This window comes from Micrasema longulum, unplaced genomic scaffold (genome assembly GCF_059751315.1).
Source record: "Micrasema longulum isolate JH-2025_06_02 unplaced genomic scaffold, ASM5975131v1 h1tg000682l, whole genome shotgun sequence".
NCBI lineage: Eukaryota > Metazoa > Arthropoda > Insecta > Trichoptera > Brachycentridae > Micrasema > Micrasema longulum.
Genome location: NW_028277878.1, coordinates 456,272 through 475,939, shown reverse-complemented (window position 1 = coordinate 475,939; position 19,668 = coordinate 456,272). Strand labels below are relative to the sequence as shown.

Sequence of the window (19,668 nt, the reverse complement as noted above, 5' to 3'; positions counted from 1 at the left end):
CTTGCAGCTACAGAGCGCATAGACAGTTAGAAATTTAGCCCCATTTACACATTTTAAAAATTGACAAATAAATTTAGTGTATTAATGATATTTAAAAAAATAAAAAAATATGAATAATAAAATGGAGTAAGATTACAACACGTCTTGCAGCTACTAAGCGCATAGACGATTGGAATTCAAGACCCAATTTACAATTTTTTGGTATTTTAAAGTTGATATATAAAAGCTAGATAACCAATCATCGTGCAGCTACAATGCGCATGGACGAGTGGAATTCCAGCAAAGTTAAAACAATATCAAAAAAATCATAAAAAATAGAGCATAGTAGTAAATTGGTCAAGTGTTCATGCCAAGAAGTAAGCAATAAAAAACTAAATAAATCAAACACTGTTTCAACTCCATGGTTAACAAAGGGAGATAGATGTCCGAAGAGAAGCTTTTGTAGACAGTAGGTAGATACCGTCGCCATGTGGCCCACTGGCTGCTAGATAATTTCTGAAAACGCACGTGTGTAGTACTAGTATGCCTTTTGTTCCAACGATTTGGTGTCCATTTTGGTCCGTATTATTTCGTTTTATGAGACGCAACATTCCTGTTCAATTCCCTTTTTTACATGAATATTACACAAACGCGTGTATGAGCGGTTTGATTTATCATTTTATATGTTATTAGAAGGCAGATATTTGAAATATTATGTAGTTATCAATAAACGTCAGTTCACTTTCAATAGCACTGTTGTAAATTATTAATTATGGGTGTAGTGTTCTAAATAGCAAAATTTAGGTACTTTCGCGTCAAAAGCTGATGCATTCTTAAACGGTTTTTAAGGATTCATATAAAATTTTATGATTTTAAGGTTACAGGCGCACTATTTTTTTGTATGTTTCCATTGTTCAGTATTTGTCACATATTTCGTTTAGAATAAAGTATAAAACAATGCTATTAAATACAGAGTCTTCTTTTTTCCACTGTTTGTTTAAACATGACAACACTACTACACACTGACGACTTATAAACATTAACTCATTGTTTTCTAACATATAACAACTTATTTTCAAATTCATTATAAGATTATGAGCTACGGTTGGAGAGGAACTATATTTCACGCCCGTGCTCATGTTTTATTGTTGAATATTTAATTGGTAATAAATACTTTGTGGAAACCTATTATTAGATGTTGACAAAACAAATTGTTGGTCTCTCTAATAAAATAATATAAATAATATGCTAAGGCTAAAGCTAACGAGCTGTATTAAAAGAGAAATACATAAACATATGAACAATGAACACATAAAATACCAAGAGATGTTGTCTGTCTTTCCGGACTTAACTAATTACCTTAAATTAAAGAGCCCAGGTAAGAAAAAGTGTCGTTCATTTTCCTGGCAGATTAACGTAATGTTAAAGATACTGGAGGGGCTGAGAAATATTTTTAAGTGGTGGCAATTTCACAATATTTTTAAATGTTCGTAATATTTCTAGTCTTTTAAAAATACGTAATCGCATAAAGTGTACAGTGAAAACGGGGAAATAAAAATTCGAAGAGCTCTTCCGGCAACGAAAATCAACAGACTGAAAATTCTGTCTAAAGAAAAAAGCCTTAACGTTATTATTGGATAAACAAAAGAGCTCCATTCCAAAAATAAATGAAGCAATAAGAAGATTTTTTTAATTACTTACAAAAGCCTTTGTTCTCTTTCATTATTACCTAGATACTTTTTTACGTTTTTATAACTACATTAATTTAAAATGCTCGAATATTAAGCAAAAATATATAATTTACATTAATAGGTTTGTAAATGTTTTCACGGATTAATTTGCCCATTTACTCTATATAAGTCTTTGAAAATAAACACAAACATCTTATTTTAGATATAAACTTATGAATAAAATTTGGTAGAGTTTCCTCGACTTAAATGTCCTTTTAGCTCCTGGGAGATTATTTTGTAAGGAAGTTTTATCATGATGAGACTTCTGTTTCTTTTAATCCCGTAAAGCCGGAATTAATAAGAAGTAAAAGAAGTGCGTATTTAAATCTTCTCGTTTCGTTTCTATTCACTTAATATTTCAACTCACGTTTCGTCCACTTTGTGCGATGTCAAAGTATTCTAATTAAAATAATATAATCTCGTAAAAGGTAATTTATTAGATTTTTTTAAAAATGCCTTGTTTTCAGTATATTTTGACCTTGTTTTAATGAGCATATTTACAATTTTCAAATATGCGAGAGATTTTCGTATAAATTAATGTTTGACTGCCTGGGTATTATACCTATTTAGAGAACCTACTTTACATAGCATTTTGCAATGCTGACCTTCTCCGGCATACTGTTTGTTGGCAGTACACATCTGAATGCTACGGGCATATAACTTAGGAGAACATACAGAAGTTCGTTGATCACAAGGTCTGGAAAGACTTTGAAAATACCATATGCATAATTTTATAAACATCAAGAATAAAAACCGTCAAGGTGTCGCGTCAGCGTCACTGTTGATTCAATCCAATATGCACATTACTGTTATGGAAAAATGGTCACATCCGATTAAGCTTTTATAAATATATATTAATATAAAGTGGCGCAAAAGTTGTCACCCGATGTTTTTTTGGCTGCAATTTTTTTGAAGAATGAAAAAATTTGGTTCTGCTTTTGAATTGAGTTTATTTTATGTCTTAACTTTTTTTCCATTAAGTCGAAAAAATTATATCAGTCATGTGGTTGCCACCAGAATTGATGACCATGCGGGCCCGATTTATGGTATTTTCCATCACTCTTTTCAGAACTTCCGGCGATAGGTTCTTGCATTCTTAACGGATGTTCTCTTTGAGAGCTTCAAGCGACTAAAGTGTGTTGACAATGGCTCTTGATTTTGAAACTCCATAAAAATATTACTGGAATGCTTAAATCGGATAATATTGCCGGCCAGCGCAAATCAGCAAAAAAAGAGATAAAGTTACCCAAAAATGTAGCCGTTAGAGTATTGGTTGTGGCTCCTGCAGTATGCGTTGTTGTTCTATCTCGTAAGAACCAAATATTTTCCAATCTCAACTCATTTAATAAAAAAAGGAAATAACGTTGAGCATGGCCCTGAGCGCTCGCCGTCCACAAAAATCATTTGGCCATCGGCGTTTTTGGCCCGATCACGCCCCCAGCGTAAACACCACATCATGCAGTAACATCGAATGGGTGGAATGGTTCTTTGTAGGTTGTATGTGGAGTTTAAGTGCCCCAAAATCGATAGTTCTGTTTATTCCTATATCCACATGGGTCTCGTCACTCATGATGATTTTAGATAAAAAGTTGTCTTCCTCGTGGTCGAGATTTAATATTGCTTAAACGTAGGTTACACGCGACGGTCAACGGCTAGCAGCTGATGCACTGTTTGTACTTTGTAAGGGAACATCTTCAAGTCTTTTATAAAAAAATATCTGTAAAAACCGTTGATTGATGACCAATTGCGTGGCGCGTCGTCTAGTCGAGACTCAAGGGGTCCTCTGCGACATCTTCAGCCACAGCCGCGATATTCTCAGCAGAATGGCTGTTCCGGGGCTGGCCAGACCTGGAAGCATCTCGTGCTATCTTATACTCGTCTAGGCGAGCAGCTAAACGCCGTAGTGTTTGCCTAGTTCATGTCGGACGACCGGGAAATTTTTGCTGCGCTAACACCACTGACGAATTATTCCGTGAAAAAATCGAAACAATTTTTCCGCGTTCTTGAGATGTATGGGGATTCTTGTCTTAATGACGTGTATTTTGTATCTGTTTACTTCACAAATATCAAAGCAGAACTGACATTTGTCGCAATTTGTCAAAATCATGGCATCTTCCAATAAGGTTATGATTGTTGCGCCACCTTGTACATAGACGAAGTTTTTTTTTTTAACAGGAAATATGGGAATTCAGACATTTAGATAGCTTACAACCTGTCATTGGCTTGTCCAATAATAATTTAATTTCATGTTGAAATGTTTATAATTTTGTTTTTGTCCAACTTTTTTTTCTGCTCATGAAATAGGGAATGTTTTAGAGAAAGGTACATGGAAGTCTAGACTTTCACAGAACTTAAAAATTGTCGTTACCCGTTTTAAGTGGTCACTTAACGCACTGCGTAACACTTACCATTTTGTCAAACAAACGACTGATCATAAATCTTGTAAATGCCTAGATTTTCATATTTCCTTCTGTGTCCAAACAAATAAAGAATACAGTTCCGTGTTTGAAATAGAACCAGAACCCTGAAGAAGTGTTTAAAAGTCGATGGCTGCTCTCAGGTAAATCGTCTAAACAAGAAAATCGAGTGTAGATACGTCCGCTTTGTTTTGTAGTAGTTGACGAGTTTGCCTACCATTTTTGAGGTACTGGCTTTGACTCCACACAGGGCGGACGTAAAAATTGATCTTAAAGGTTGTTTAAACTGCAATATTTCATTGTTTCTTGGCTGGCACCTGAAGCGCAAGGCTGATCACGTTACCTTTATGTGACAGATTGTAGAGCTGCGCTGCATTTGGTTAAACAGTTATGTGCCCAACTGATTGCAAAAAGGGGGATAGTGAGGATGATAATATCAAAAATATAATCTATCTCTGTTTTAAAATAAACAATAAGGTATTAACTTAAGTTTCGTACATTTTTTTCCAAATTCAAAAATGAGGACCAAAAGCACAACAAAATGGTATAAATCGTTTGAAAGAAAATGTTTTGTTTTACAAAATATTGTACTTGCTCTTCGTTATACATGTTATTTCATTTGATTACAAGCCTTCAAAATAAATTGTCAAGTAGAAAAAAGTAAGCATTTTCGACACGCCTATCTGTTCGCGTTCAATCGAGGGAATAAAGCTGCACACGATATTTGCGCAGTGTACGGTGAATTTGCTACAGTTTATGATTTACTTTTTCGTTCGATTAACAAATTACAACAGAGATGGAGAACATTTTAGAGAAGCAAATATGAAAGTCTAGATATTTTCAGGGCTTATGACCTATCATTGGCTGGTTTAAGTGGCCATTTTACAATGTAAAATCCAGTATTTTCTCTACAAACCTAATATAATATTTTAATTTCGATGACCCTTCAGGGTGTACAAACCTAGTCATTTAACACGTAAAATTTGGATAAACTAATAATTTTGTTAAAATCTCTTCTATTATAATTATATTCGTAGGTCTTGTGATGCAGAGCGCTTATCAATCGTAGAATGTGTCGGTAATAGGTATCCTGTGGAATCTTGAAGCTGATCAATACGCCCCCTTTGAGTTGGAAGCTCCTTTGAAGCATTAGTTTGATGCGTTGCGGGTGCTTGCCTTTACCTCGTCGTCTAAGTGTATCCCTATCCATACAACCAAGTATCCGGTAACCACGATAATGAAATTTATTGTGAAGTCCTTACAAACGCAGAATGAACCACATCCTCTACTTTGAATTGACCAATTCTAAATTCAACTATACTGATTTAGTATTTATTTATAACTTTTATTTTAAAAATGTTTATCTTTAATTCTAAAAATATATTGTAGTGAGAGGTAAAAATATTATTGAGAAAGAAATATGGAAGTCTAGGCATTTACAGGGCTTATGATCTGTGCATTTTAACAACCTATGATACATTTACCATTCTGCTGCTATGCGGTATAAAAAGAAGTATTAAAATAAAAAAAAATAATGTAACGGGAAATTTGATAATAAAATAATTTTGTGACTACTTCAACTAGCCAATGACTCATATTTAGCCCTGTAAATGTCTGAACTTCCATATTCCCTTCTCAACTCTGTTTTTTTCTCTCGTTTTAGTTGCATTGAGCAACTTTTTACTATTTTTTCTCTTAAAAGCATTTAAAACGTAATATATGAATGTGTATTTTCTTTAATGATTTATTTTTTACACAGATTTTAGTTTACTTTAAGCAATTTTGTCTTGTTTTAGTTGCAGATTTCGAACACTTAATGCCTTTTTTGTGCTTTCATCAAAACCATAAGGTATTCATTATTTTTTATGTATACGATGTAATATAATAAAATATAAGTTATAATTTTATTTTTAAAACGGTTTTGTTTAAAAACTATACTTGCAAACTGAAGTAACTTCCTTTTTTCATTACTTATATTTAAATTTTGGAAAAGTTGCATTGAACCGGATTTAAATAAATAAATATATCTTCTCTCTCATTTGAATATAACTAGCAGGTAAACTATTAGTATCGGGACAATTTTTTTTACGTTTTATTTTGTTGAAAAAATTAAGTTATATTAGATTTATGTATATTTTATTAAACAAATTTTCTTAATAAAAAACATTTTAAAAAAAAAACGTTATATGAATTCTGATTCCGTGCAAAAAATCAAAATATGAATATTTTTTTCTATTTTGAAATGGAGCATTCTCTCAGTGCGTCTTTATTGGAGAAACGTAGAATGAAGATGTATCTTATATGCATTTTATAGTTATTTAATGCTACGAGTGATGTTTTATCTCTGTTGCAATCCCATTTTTTTGATGTTCCTAACTTAGTCATCAGAAGTCAAAATCTAGTATTTATCAAATCATCTATTGAAATTTATTGAGATAGATCTTCCTGCTTTTCGTAGATCTTTTTGATATTAACACAGTTTGGGATGAAAATTGACTGGCACGAGTTAGCTCCAAACCTTTTATGTTTATCGTGTTTATGAACGTTTGTATTTATTTTAAATAAAAATTAAATAAACAATTATAAACATAGATGCCTCATCATAAGTCAAACACCAATGCCTTAAAATCAATTGATTAAAACTAAAAATTATCTAGGTATAGACTTAATTAAAGCTGAAATTTAAAATGTTCATCTATAAACCATCTTACTCTTATTTTATCGTTCTTGCTTAAATTAAAATGCATTTTTTTCATGCATTGATGTATTTAACATGCCCCTTAATTTATATTTAAAAAAAATAAGTCTCAGTATTTCTGGCTTCGACACGCTTCCACTTGCTATTTGATGATGCTTACGCTTACACACACCTAAACACTTACTCCCACACAAATACACACAAACACACCTGTACACTTACTCTCATACAAATACACATTATCATAAGATCATTCACACTATCATTTATAAGAATTTGAGCTTTGCAACGTCAACTCTTTTGCATTACTTACCCACTAAAAAGAATGCGATGATATTTATCTGGAAATCGTAAAAATTCTACCCCAAAGAACTGCAATATTAAGTATTCTACATGAAATTTATCTTTGATATTGCGATATAAAAACCAGAGTTGCCTAAGAAGTTTTATAAGTTATCAATGGTGTTTTTGTAAGACACGTTGGCAAAATAAAAATAAATTTATGTGTGACATTACGTATTGTGTTTTAAAAATGCATATAAAAATACTAAAAAGGAATAAATAAATAAGGTTTACTTTTGTTCTATGTTTCGATTTAGAGATATTTTTGATTATTGAGTGAGTTTATTTGATTGATAAACAATTACCACCAATTGCAACTAATAAAATCATCATTTTAACACACGCAACTTCAAAATCGCTTTCATTACCTATTCATTATACATAATTTAAATTTCCGTTTGAATCTTTTGTTTTCAGCAGAAAAAAGTGTATTCACACATCTTTTATATGATTAAACAAAAAATAAGTACGTCGTCCTACGCCAAGAAGTTTGATTTGTTAGCAAGCTTTCTAAAGAGGTGAGAATATTAGCATACCATTATTTGTTTTTTTACCCCATGCAAAAAAATACCGTTGTTAGCCACCTATATAAATAAATCAGAAAATGAATGTACAAAAGTTATAATGTTTTGGCAATTAAATATTGTTAATGAAAAAATGTTTTAAATATGTACAAAGTGGGTTATTCATTCCATATTAATGTCAATTTTTAAATATTGATTTCACTCACGTCGAAAAAGTCGTTCATTTTTCCATCGGCTGAAGGATATTCCTGTTCAAAATTAATAAAAAATAAATAACAAAAAATAATTTATAACAATAAATAATAATAAACACTGGTATGTTTTTAAATTATATTATCGCAGCTCGGTTGGGCGGGGAGTGCAATGCCCAACTGACATAAAGGGTACAATAAATAAAAATAATAAACAAATAAATAAATTGAAAAAACACCAAGCGTTTCCGTATAGACTTGGAATACATGGAAATCACAGACAAGAAACGATTAAATATTTAAAAAATATATTATATGTCTTTATTATAAAAGTCTGTATTTTTTTTTCTCAATAAAAAAAAGACATTTTTTCTTAATTGGTTATGTACGTGCGATTCTAGATAAAATAAAATAATATTTATTTTTACGAGTTAAAAAAAGTAATTTGAATTTTGGAGAAATAATTTTAAAAAGTTTCTTGGATATTTTTTTAGAGCCCCAAAACACCCAGGCTAATTTTTTTTTTTTATGTTTTCACCGAGAATCAAACCCAGAATCTTCCATGCACAAATCAAGCATCTTAGCAATTACCCCACGGTGGCCGCCAATCACTTAAAAAAATATATATTAACAACAGAACCTCATTCATATTTTAACAAATTACAAACATTTAATTTATTATGTGACTCCACTGGAGTAAAGGCACGTTCCAAAATATCTTGAGATCATTTTAATGTTAGAAAATATAAAAAAAAAATAAACAGCATCATTAATTTATTACATTTATACTCTAATGTTTATGAAAAATAAATTTCTCAGCTATCTTTTTACATGCATCTATTATAATACGAATATATTAATTTCTCCAAAACCAAATCCGTTTTTCAGAGAAGTGGACAAATTTGTATTTAGTCTAAGGGAAGAGATCATTGAATGAGACTGCAGCAAAAAACTGCAAAGATTGTTGTCCAGATGTTTATTGAAATATATATATTTATGTAATATTTTCAATTTTTAATTTTGGTGTTGTTTAATAATGTGCATGCTTCCACTTTCCAGTTATGTTGTATCCCGACTTAACACAGAGCTCTTGGCTTCATAGAGTTAGGGATACGTTTTTTTTGTTGTTGTAAAATATACGTATTTTTATAAATAAACAAATAAAGAGAATAATTTATTACTAGCTAGTATACCTTGATTAAGTTACGTGCAAATAAGTCATTACATCCTGTGAATGATAAAATTCATAAGGCTTTGTATATAATACATAATAAATGCTTTAATGGACATCCTGATCAAAGATTTATATCTTACAGGCTATATAGTGTCCTAATTCAGCTTCGGCTACTAGTTTGAGTGTTTTCGTTTATAAACTACGGCTATAGGCAAAAATACTTAAGCCTTATACTGCTTTATAAGAAAATAAGCGGATTTCTTCTTAAGTAAAATACCAGTTTTATTTCGACTGCTTTGTGAATACTGATGAAGGGGAATGTTTTCATTTTAAAATAAATATTATTATCGTACAAGATAAAATAAAAATCTTTCATCATGCGTTCTTGATTATAAAGGTATCAGAAATCATTATTTACAAAACCACTCTCACGAAGGATGGGACACTAAAAATAAAATAAAATACTTAAACTCATTAAAATAGCATTATATCAACTCATTAGTTAACACAAATATTTTTTTTTGATAATGATCCTTAAGATAAAAATAACTTTATTTAATTTATTTACATATAACTTTGAATTATCTATCCTTACATCTGTTTTGTATAAATACATTGAACTTTTTTATAAAGATACCAGTCTCGAAGATGTCACGAAAGCGATGAAACCGGTCACTGGATATTCCAAATTTGTGGATTAAAGTATCACTCGTCTTTTATTTATATAATAAAAATAAAGGTATGTGGTTGTTTTATCTTTAAATAGAAACTCAATAGTATTTATAATCTCATAAAACGATCATCACCAATTTGTTAAATGCATGTCGTTTTCTTTTTTCGTAATCTACCTACAAATGTTAGAGACGCGCCCGTTCTTTATTGACATTTAAATCAAAATTAAAATGTCACTATCCAAATGTTTGAGTTGTTCCTTTATACTCCTTTTTTTTCTATTCTATAACCTTTCTTCTCCTCTCTTAATAGTTTAGTGTAATTTTTTAAGTTAATTTTTGTTTTAAATTGTTTTATAATAAAAAATTCTGTTAAAATGTGTCCATGTACTTGTAATTTTCTCAAACTGAACGGTTTGGGTAAGTAGGAAGGAATTGCCTTAAGGCAATATGCACCTAAAAGTTGTATATGTATATAAAGTGTAAAATAAATAAATAATGATCAGGTGTTTATACTGAACCCGAACACTCTTACACGGACACACCAAGCCCGTCAATTTTAAACCTACACATCAACAAGCGCAAATCAATACGCAAACATCTACATTACATAAATAAATAAGTAGCCACAAATACCTTTTTTTTAACTTTACGTTCAAATTACTATGTCAATTTAAAAATAGTACGGAAAGTTCAAAATTTAATCTCAGGTTTGAGCACGTGTTAAATAATTTTTAAAACAACTAATTGTACGTATTCTCATGATCATTTACATTTCGGCACCCAGTGGTGCATAGAGCACTGATACATCAAATGCAGTGTATGTCGATTATCGGCTCGATACGTTACGGGTTTATTTGTCTAACGCTTCAGGTGATATTCCAAGGAAAATTAAATATTGCGGTGCAAAACCACCTTTCAAATCAATATTTCATGTAAATCTTTTCAAGAATCAATCTCAAAACCTCGAGCATGGTAAGCAAATGCGCCAACTGCTACACTACGGACCTTTTTTATAACACTCTATTACTTTTTTAGGATTTTTACCCGAGAGTAGCCATCGAGTCGAAAACACTCGTCCAGTTTCTATTTTGGATACATTTGGAGTTGGTGCGTTCGCCTACCATGCTCGAGGTCCTGGCCTCGATTCCTGGGAGGGTTGAGATGAAATATTTATTTATAAGGTGGTTTAACACTGCAATATTTCACTGCTCTTGCACCAGCAGCTGAATCGTAAGACTGATCACCATGTAACAGATGATCAAGATACAATGCATATAATGTTTCAATACAGTGCCTTATGCATCATCAGAAGCGGAAAAGGGCTTGACGATGATGTTTTATTTTCAAATTAAATAAAAGAAGTAAATTATTCTTTTTAATGAATGAAAAAGTTCTTAAGTTAACAAATTTAGTACAAAAACGAAGAAAAATCGAAAAACAAGAATTTCAAAAATATATATTAAAAAATGTTTATGTGAAATTTCACGGAAGCTTAGATTTCAAAGTTTATTTCATTACGTATGCTGTTGTGGTAGAGCTGGTAGTGGGTATAAGTCAGTAGAAATCTCAGACGTTAAATTATACATATTATATTATGTTGGTAGCATCTGGGTTCGCAAACCAGACAATAATAAGGTTCCTTCCTCCGCCTGTTTCTTATGAAGGATATTTACTTCTTGCGCTTTTTTGCTTCAAAGCCCAACCTTAGCCTTATAATTCCAACTGCTGTGATTTGTTAGTTCATCTGTCACATGATTCAGAGTAAAAAAACATCCCGCGCACGAATATGGTAAACGAAATTTAATTTTCACATTTCAACACCGTTGGAAAGTAGCAACAGAGAGCTTGAATGTTGTAATTTATTTTTTCTGGTTTAGTAACTGAAACACTTTATTTTTTAAATGAAATCATAATAACCATTTATTATGTGTACAGATGCATGAAGAATTCAGTTGTGTTTGAAAGAAATTAACCAAAATCCTGGACTAGTGTTTTTGACTCACTAGTCCAGGATTTGTTTTTGCTCTCAGGTTAGAACCTTAATAAATAAATAAATTGGAGATAAGTTCGCCTCGCATTGTAGTGGTTGGCGAAACTGACATGTTTGAGGTTCTAAGTTTGATTCCTCGTAGGGTGAAGTAATTTTTTTTTAAAGGTGTTTTTACACAGCAATATTTCACTATCCTTGGACTGGCTCTGGAAACATAAGGTTGATCATCTTATCTTCTCTGTAAAAACGATCAATATACCAAACAATTTGAATTACAAGGCAGTGTCCCATGCACCAATAGATTAAGATAAAGAAAGAACGATAATTATTATCATTATTCTCTTTCTTTACCTAACAGTGCAAAGGGTACTGAATTGGTAAGCCTACCGAAGCGTATCCTGATATTTTTTTAACAAAAATATACGATGGATTTTTTAATATAAATGTATCTTGATATTTTTTTTAACGTTATATCGGACTGTGGTCCCGTGGCTAGAAGGATAAGGAGTCCTAGATTTGAACTCCACTTTACTTAAACTTGTTGAAAATCGCCAGCAAAATTATAATATTTGGGTAAATTAAAAGAACGTTAAAAATTTTTTTCAATTTTTTTTTCAAAATCAATGTTTAATGTCAACGATTCGGAAAATTAACCCGGGACCTCTTGCATATAGGTAAACGTGCTGGGCAATTTACCACAAGGTGGTTAAACGGCGAAAAAATAATTCTTATAACATTGTATAAATTACATGGCAAATTTTCGTGTTAATTACCCTGATTGGCCCTGAATTTAACTTTAAAAAATAAAAATGGTTATTTTGTAACTGCACCGACGCTTGAAGCGTAGTTCTAATAACTTGACTTTTTTTGCTGCAAAAAACGATCCAGATACGTTTAAATCGGAATAAATATGCAGTGCCCTATCCACCACAGGGTACGGATGGGTAAATAATGATGATAATGTGTGAAATACTACAGCAGGTTGACGTTTTTTAAAGTAACGTAAAATCAGGTAGTGGACCTGTTTAGTTTCAGCGCTGAAATACGGCGTTTATTGTCTAAAATATTTTTTACTTGCAACACCACATAAACATCAATCGTCAGTGCGTATAATGTAAATAAGAAAGTAAAGTTAACAAAAATAGTTTGACTTGCAAAATTGCAAGGATATTATATCACATCAGCTTCCCTAGGTACAAAAATACATGTTCTAAAGCTATATATTATTTAATAATATAAATCTGTTCAATTTCAGGCCGTGACACGAGGAATATAATTTGGCAAGACGATTCTAGCAGTGACTGTACCTTGTGTGTGGCGTACAGGTTGAAGCCGGTAACGTTGTCACATGGCGACTGCGGGATAATGAGATATGGTGTAAACTCCGAAACCATTAGGGCGCCTGTAACGCGGCGTAATCAGATTGGGGACACCTACCCGTGAAGCAAGGGCGAGTGCCCTGGATGTGAGCACATTCAGACAGGTAACATTAATAACCATGTCTAATTAAACCTTAACAACGATAAAGATACAATTAAGAGATAGCGTAACGGATTGTGGTCCCGTGGTAGAGTCGCGAACGAACCAAGGTGTACTTTCTCAAATATTTTATTTTAGTGGAAGACATGGTAATTTTATTATAGGTTCTAGGTTTTAACCCTACTCTAGCGCAACTGTTTCCATTTTTTTATCACAGTTATTCATCGCTCCAAAATTAACATCTTCCATATCATTATTTTTCCAGCGTTGATTTATTAATGACCGCGTATCTTGATCATTATTTTGTTACGTGATGGTTAGATGATCAGTCAGGTGTTTAGATTAAGGTGCCAGTCCAGAGACTATGAAATGATTCAGTGTCAAAACAATTTTTCAACTAAACATTTAATATCAACCATTTCAGGATTTAAGCCTAAAAATTCTTGCATGGTAGACAAATGTGCTAACTATCAAGACCACAAGACAACGAAATAAAAATATTTTTTCGAATATTTAATAGCTTTCATTTTTTACTTTTATTTTATAAAATTCAGTGTAGATATTACACATAGGTTGTATGCTTTAGTTAAAACATGTTTTATGCTTCAGTTAAATAAAGTTGATAAATACCTCAAAATATGCCTTTTTGCTATTATTGAAATTAAAATTTTGAAATTATTGAAATGTTTGAGTAGATTGTATAGTATTTTTGACTGTTCTGCATTTTCCTTGCTTTTTTAATGTGATAGTGTTGATGTTTTCTGATATTATATGTATGTGAGCATTTTCGAATACAGTAATTTTATCCTTACGGATGAGGGAAAATAAATCATAACAAAACAATTTCTCAAACATTTAAGTTTGTGAGTGAAAATTCTTAATGGAAGTTTATTGTTATTTATTATAGAAATAAAAGACAAGTGAAACTTCAATTAAAAAAAATAAATATCCAGCAACTGGTTTCATCGCTTTCGTGACATCTTGGAGACTGGTATCTTTATTGAGAAATTCAATGTTTTTATACAAAACAGAGGTAAGAATAGAGAATTCTAAATTATTCTAGAGTAAATTAAATTAAATTATTTTTGCCGTAACGATCATTAACAAAGTGTTTCATGTTAACTGATGAGTTTATTTAATAATATTTGTAATTAGTATAGGTACTGTATATATATTATTTTTACTTGCCCCCTTCTTCGTGAATTTGATTTCTGTCAATTATGATTTCTGAGAAAAAACGATGAATGAAAGATGAAAACGAAGATGTCGCGAAAGCGATGAAACCGGTCATCGGATATTAGAAATTCGTGGATTGAAGTATCACTCGTCTTTTATTTCTATTATAAAATAACTTACTTTATTAAAAAGGCGCTGCAGCGCTAGTCATAGAAGATTAAAGATGTTCAAACAGTGAGAAATTGGCGAATGTTACACAAAGTCTAATGTTATAACTTAAATCATCCAATGACTGGAAATAAACTCTGCAAAAAAATGTCTAAATTTCCATTAACTGTACTCAGAATAAAATTAAACCCTATAAAATGTCTCTCAAACGAAATTAACAGAACTAGCATTATTTGGTTGTGAGATTTCCATGAAAAAATAAATTAGAGCAAATTATTTCCGAGGAACAGAATACCGTAATTTGGAAGCAGTTATTGCAGTACAGTCCATTCAAATCTTTGAGAAACTTTACTTATGTGTGCGTGACAGAACGTTTTCAAATTAAATATTCTGTTTCACCTAATAACACAAACGAAAGGTGTAAGTCAACTTAATTCACCGACAGGCACTCACACAAAAACATAAGCTTGTTTAACATTCAAACGCACTGTACTGTATTTGTATTTTCTTTTTGTTAATGCAATTTTTTTCATAGACCCTAGACTAACACCTTTAACGTGCAAATAATCACATTTTATGTAACGATGACTAATTTTCAAATGTCACAAAATAGTCAACATTTTTATGTTTTAAATCCCATTAAGAAAAATAAAGTATTGTTACACTTGATCGCCCAAGTTTTAAATCAATTCAAAAACGTTGTAGGTAAAAATATCTAAAAACGTTTTTTCCTATTTTTACAAATACATATGTTTTTTTAAGTTTATTTTTTTATTCATATAAAGACTCATATTAACCAAAAAGAAATAACTTATCCCTTATTCTTTGAGGCCAAGAGAGATTATTTGTAAATACTTAGGTTTCTAAGCTACTGGTGATTCAGCCAATTGACCGTCCGATCTCCATGGGAGTCAGTTCGTACGATGCAGCTGGAATTATAGATAAAATGGTATATATTATTCAATATCAACCAAAGCGGCTCATCAGTCACATAGCCTTTTTACCGTCAATAAAACATATTTAGTTGTATTTTCTCTTCGTCTCGAGTAAAGTGCTCTAAAAAAATATAAACATAACTCAAATTCTTGTTTGTTACAAAGGATTTTTCTAGACACAATAATTACTGAATTTTTAAAAACAATGCAGCATTGTCAATCAAACTATAGATCACCATAATATTTAACATTTTTTTTTTACGATAATCATATTTCTGCCTAGTAGATGACATGATTTGGTAGAATTTCGTCCATAGCACGGGGTTTTAGTTCTTTTAATTCAGAAAAATTGATAAAAGGAACAATCGAAGAAATTAATCAAGAAAATAAGTCATCACATAAACCAGCCAACGATACGTCAAAAATTTAAAAATAAATACAACTTCTATGCTCGTTCGTCAAAAAATCTCTAACATTAATTTGAATTTATTTATTTCACATAAAACTTTTTCTTTTTTCTTTTCAATATGAACATCTCACTAGGCACAACCCGTGTCTAAGCATTTATTTGCATTATTTTTATATTATGCTCTAGTTACATTAGTGAGTATTTATAATAATTTATTTATTTATTTATTTAATATTGTTTGACAACCCAATATTATTTGCAGTTAATAATGATTGAAATAAAAATCCGTTGGTGACACCAAACATTTTGAACACAATATGTAAACGTATCTATAACATCAGTACTTAAAATCAGTGTATTTTAAATTAGAATTTATTGCCTTTTTCAGAATGCCCTTCGTTCTCATTAAAAAGCAATTATCATTTGCGTTAAGGGCGTTATTTATTTCAATTGATTAACATAATTTGGCCCATAAAGGGTAAATAGTTTTGCGTCTGGGAGGCCCTCATTAAGTGTCACTGTAACTCTAGTTCCCAGGCGATAATATATGGGAACGTTATGCTTCTCTAAAGTATTTCGAAAATGCAACCTATATCAACATTTAATTACGTGCCTTTATCAACAACCAACGAATTCCACGGTTTCCATAACCTCGTCTTTTTCTCAAAGGTTAACCTATAAAATTTCTGAATTATCAATCAATTAGGTATTTTGGTCGGGAATAACGTCTTAAATACGATAAAAAATTACATATAGCGAATTTTTACGATACTAATGATATCACTATCAATGTATTCAAAACATGTTTTCATATTCATTTATAATACTCTGGTTTAAAAATGAGCATATAAAAACGGCTCGCAGTTGGCATAACGCCTTATTTAAAAACAGTCGACTGCGATTCTAATAAATATTACGTACAAGTTTGGCGCTAAAACGTAATTCGTTCTGTTTTTCCCACACAGCGCAAAACGTCTCGTTTTCGGGTAATTCAAAATATGCTTCTTTTAAACTCACGTAGAAAATATATCCGACGTCGCATGAAAAAAATATTGATTCTTTTACCATTGTAATTTTTTGCATATTTAAAAAAAATAATTAAAAAACATGAAAATGTCCTATTACTGCTAGGTCAAAAATTTCCATCAATAAAAATTGATCTAATTTACTTTATATTTGTATCCGGATGAATAAATAGTACAGCTCTGTATAAAATAAACCCGAATTCTACTGGAGTGTTTTTGACTCGATGGCTGTTCGCAGGTAAAATTTCTGAAAAAGGAAATTGAGTTTGGATAAGACTTCTTCGCATTCTAGTGGTTGGCGATTGATATTATGAATTTTGATTTATAATTGAAAGTTTCTTAAAACGAGAAATAAAAATTTATTCCGAAATTGTTTTAAAAAAAGTTTTATGTGGAAATATGATAAGAGAAAAAAAGTATGTCTTTATTATGAAATATTGTTGGTGATTAGTTAAAACTATAATTAAAATTATTATAGAGTTATCAAATTATTAAAGTTTAATTCGTGGCGAAATTTAGCGGATTTGAATTCTTGATTGTGACGTTGAATTATAATTAAATTCTATTAAGGAATAACTCTTCCTAACGCCGTAATTGGTTAGGTAGAACAATGATTTTATATTTCATTATAAACTATTATAATATTTTGAGTTTGTAGAAAACTTATGTTTTAGAAACGTTATATGTATAATGATATAAAAGTGATGAATTAAAAAAAAAATCGTGTTGAAAAATCAAGAAAAAAATATGAAAATAATCTTTATTTCATCACCGTCATCAAACTCCTTTCCACACCCGAAGGTGCATATGGCACTGTGGCTCTCAAATGCAGCGTATTAGCCGGACGTTTAAAGTGACAGTCCAGTAAGTAAAGGAAGTCATAGTTAGTAGGGGAAAGCGGGCTAGTTGTAACGGGGGCAAGTTGTTACATTGTAAATAACCCCACTACTAGGTTCTGTGACGTACGTGTCACACATTATGTCGAGGTATTGTGTCCGCAATGCTCGACGAAACGACACTCTTGCCGGTCGTGCGTAATTAAAAAAAAAAAAACGATTTAAGTGTATTTAGTATCTAAAAGTAATTTTCGTAGATTGGTTTTGAAGATTAATTGTTCACTAACTTTGAGAAGTTAGTTGATTCAAAGTAAATTCGTAAAACTCCACATGTCTCTGCTTACATTTAGATAATATATCGAAATAATAACACTTTCCGTGTTAATGCTATAACAATTTGTTTTTATTTCGGGTCAGAGGGGCTAGTAGTTACAACAATGGGGGGCAAGTTGTTACTGTAACAACTAGCTCCACAACGTTTCCCTTTTACTTCAGGTTGCATATTTATATAAAATTACTAAACCGTTCATTGTTATTGTTCGAGATTTTTTATTATAATGATATAGACATATGAGTAAAAAAACGTGAAATTTCCGAAGAAACCTACAAAAGAGCAGCTAAAGAAGTAACAGAAAAAAAATATTCAAAGAGCTGCCGAAGCATATAAAGTCAATTTGATGACATTACAAACGTCAAGAGAATGGTCCAACCACATCTAACATAGTAAGTTACAACAAACCTCGGAAAATATAATCTGTTGATCAGGAAAAGGAGCTTACAGCATACATAAGCTTATGCTTTTTTATCATTACATGTTATTATTTATATTTTCTACGTATTATTGTTAACAATTACATACATGTTTGATTTTTGTTTTAGTTCGTAACAACATGCCCCCCCACCTACAGTTTTAATATATTTTTTTAAATGCTATAATTATTTTTGTGGACTTTGTATGAACACATGTAAATTGTTTTATTATATTTTAATATATGTACATTAAGATATAGTCAATATGATGTGTCTCAAAATAAACAGTTGTCAAATATTCAACTTTTTATTTTTTTGTAACAACTAGCCCCCCCTTCCCCTAAATTCACATCTGATTCCGAGTTTAAAGTTAACTTAAAAAAATATTTTGAACTCTTTAAAGAGTATATTGGTGAGCACTGTAATACGGAGTCCATAAAAGTGAGTTGTATTCCAACTAGCTTCTAACTATTGTTTTGTTAAATTTTTTTAAAAGAGCATTTTAGCGTTTGTAGTCGTGTGGGGAAATGTGTACCGTACCGCAGTCGGCTGGTTTGTGTTACACACAACACAACAAAACTACATCAACCCAGATGATGGGCGCTGTAACGCTATCCAAAACGTCGGCAAGAAGGAGTTTTAATACACGGCACAATTTATTTTTTTATTTTATTTTATTTATTTATTTTATTTATTGGGGATATCAACAGTAATACATGTAATACAAATATAACAAATAACATATACAGAGAATAAAACCAATGACAGATATCCACAGAAATACATTAAATACACGTACAATACATACTAGTGTGTTTGTGTGAGTGTAAGTGAGTGAGAGGGTGGGTGTGTGGGTGTTATATTGGAAAGAGGGTGTCAGGTATCGAAAATATAAATATATATAAAATATTAAGAAATAGAGATAAAATTTAATAAAATAAAATAAAACTTTATTATTGAAACTAAGTATAAGACAAAAAAGAATGTTTTAAGACGCGCATTTTAAATGTTATTTTTTTACAATCAAATGGATCAATAAGGGGAAAGTTCAAATTATATTCACTAGCAAAACGTATAAGTGGAGAGTTCTGGGCATAGTTCGTACGAACTGCTGGCACATGAAATAGAGAGCTCGACGTGTGACGGGTGCGGTAGCCGGGGACATTTAATG

General features: G+C 31.1%; 1 protein-coding gene across 1 annotated transcript in view; it reads right to left on the bottom strand.

Annotated features, from left to right (window-relative positions):
- The window catches only part of LOC148279673 (uncharacterized), a gene marked incomplete at its 5' end in the record, with an annotated part of 532,408 nt that overhangs the window by 91,464 nt on the left and 421,276 nt on the right, over positions 1 to 19,668 (bottom strand). The window contains one exon of the mRNA XM_088229586.1: positions 7,897 to 7,938. Coding sequence (XP_088085712.1) covers positions 7,897 to 7,938 — 42 coding nt within the window. The remainder of the gene's footprint in view (positions 1 to 7,896; positions 7,939 to 19,668) is intronic.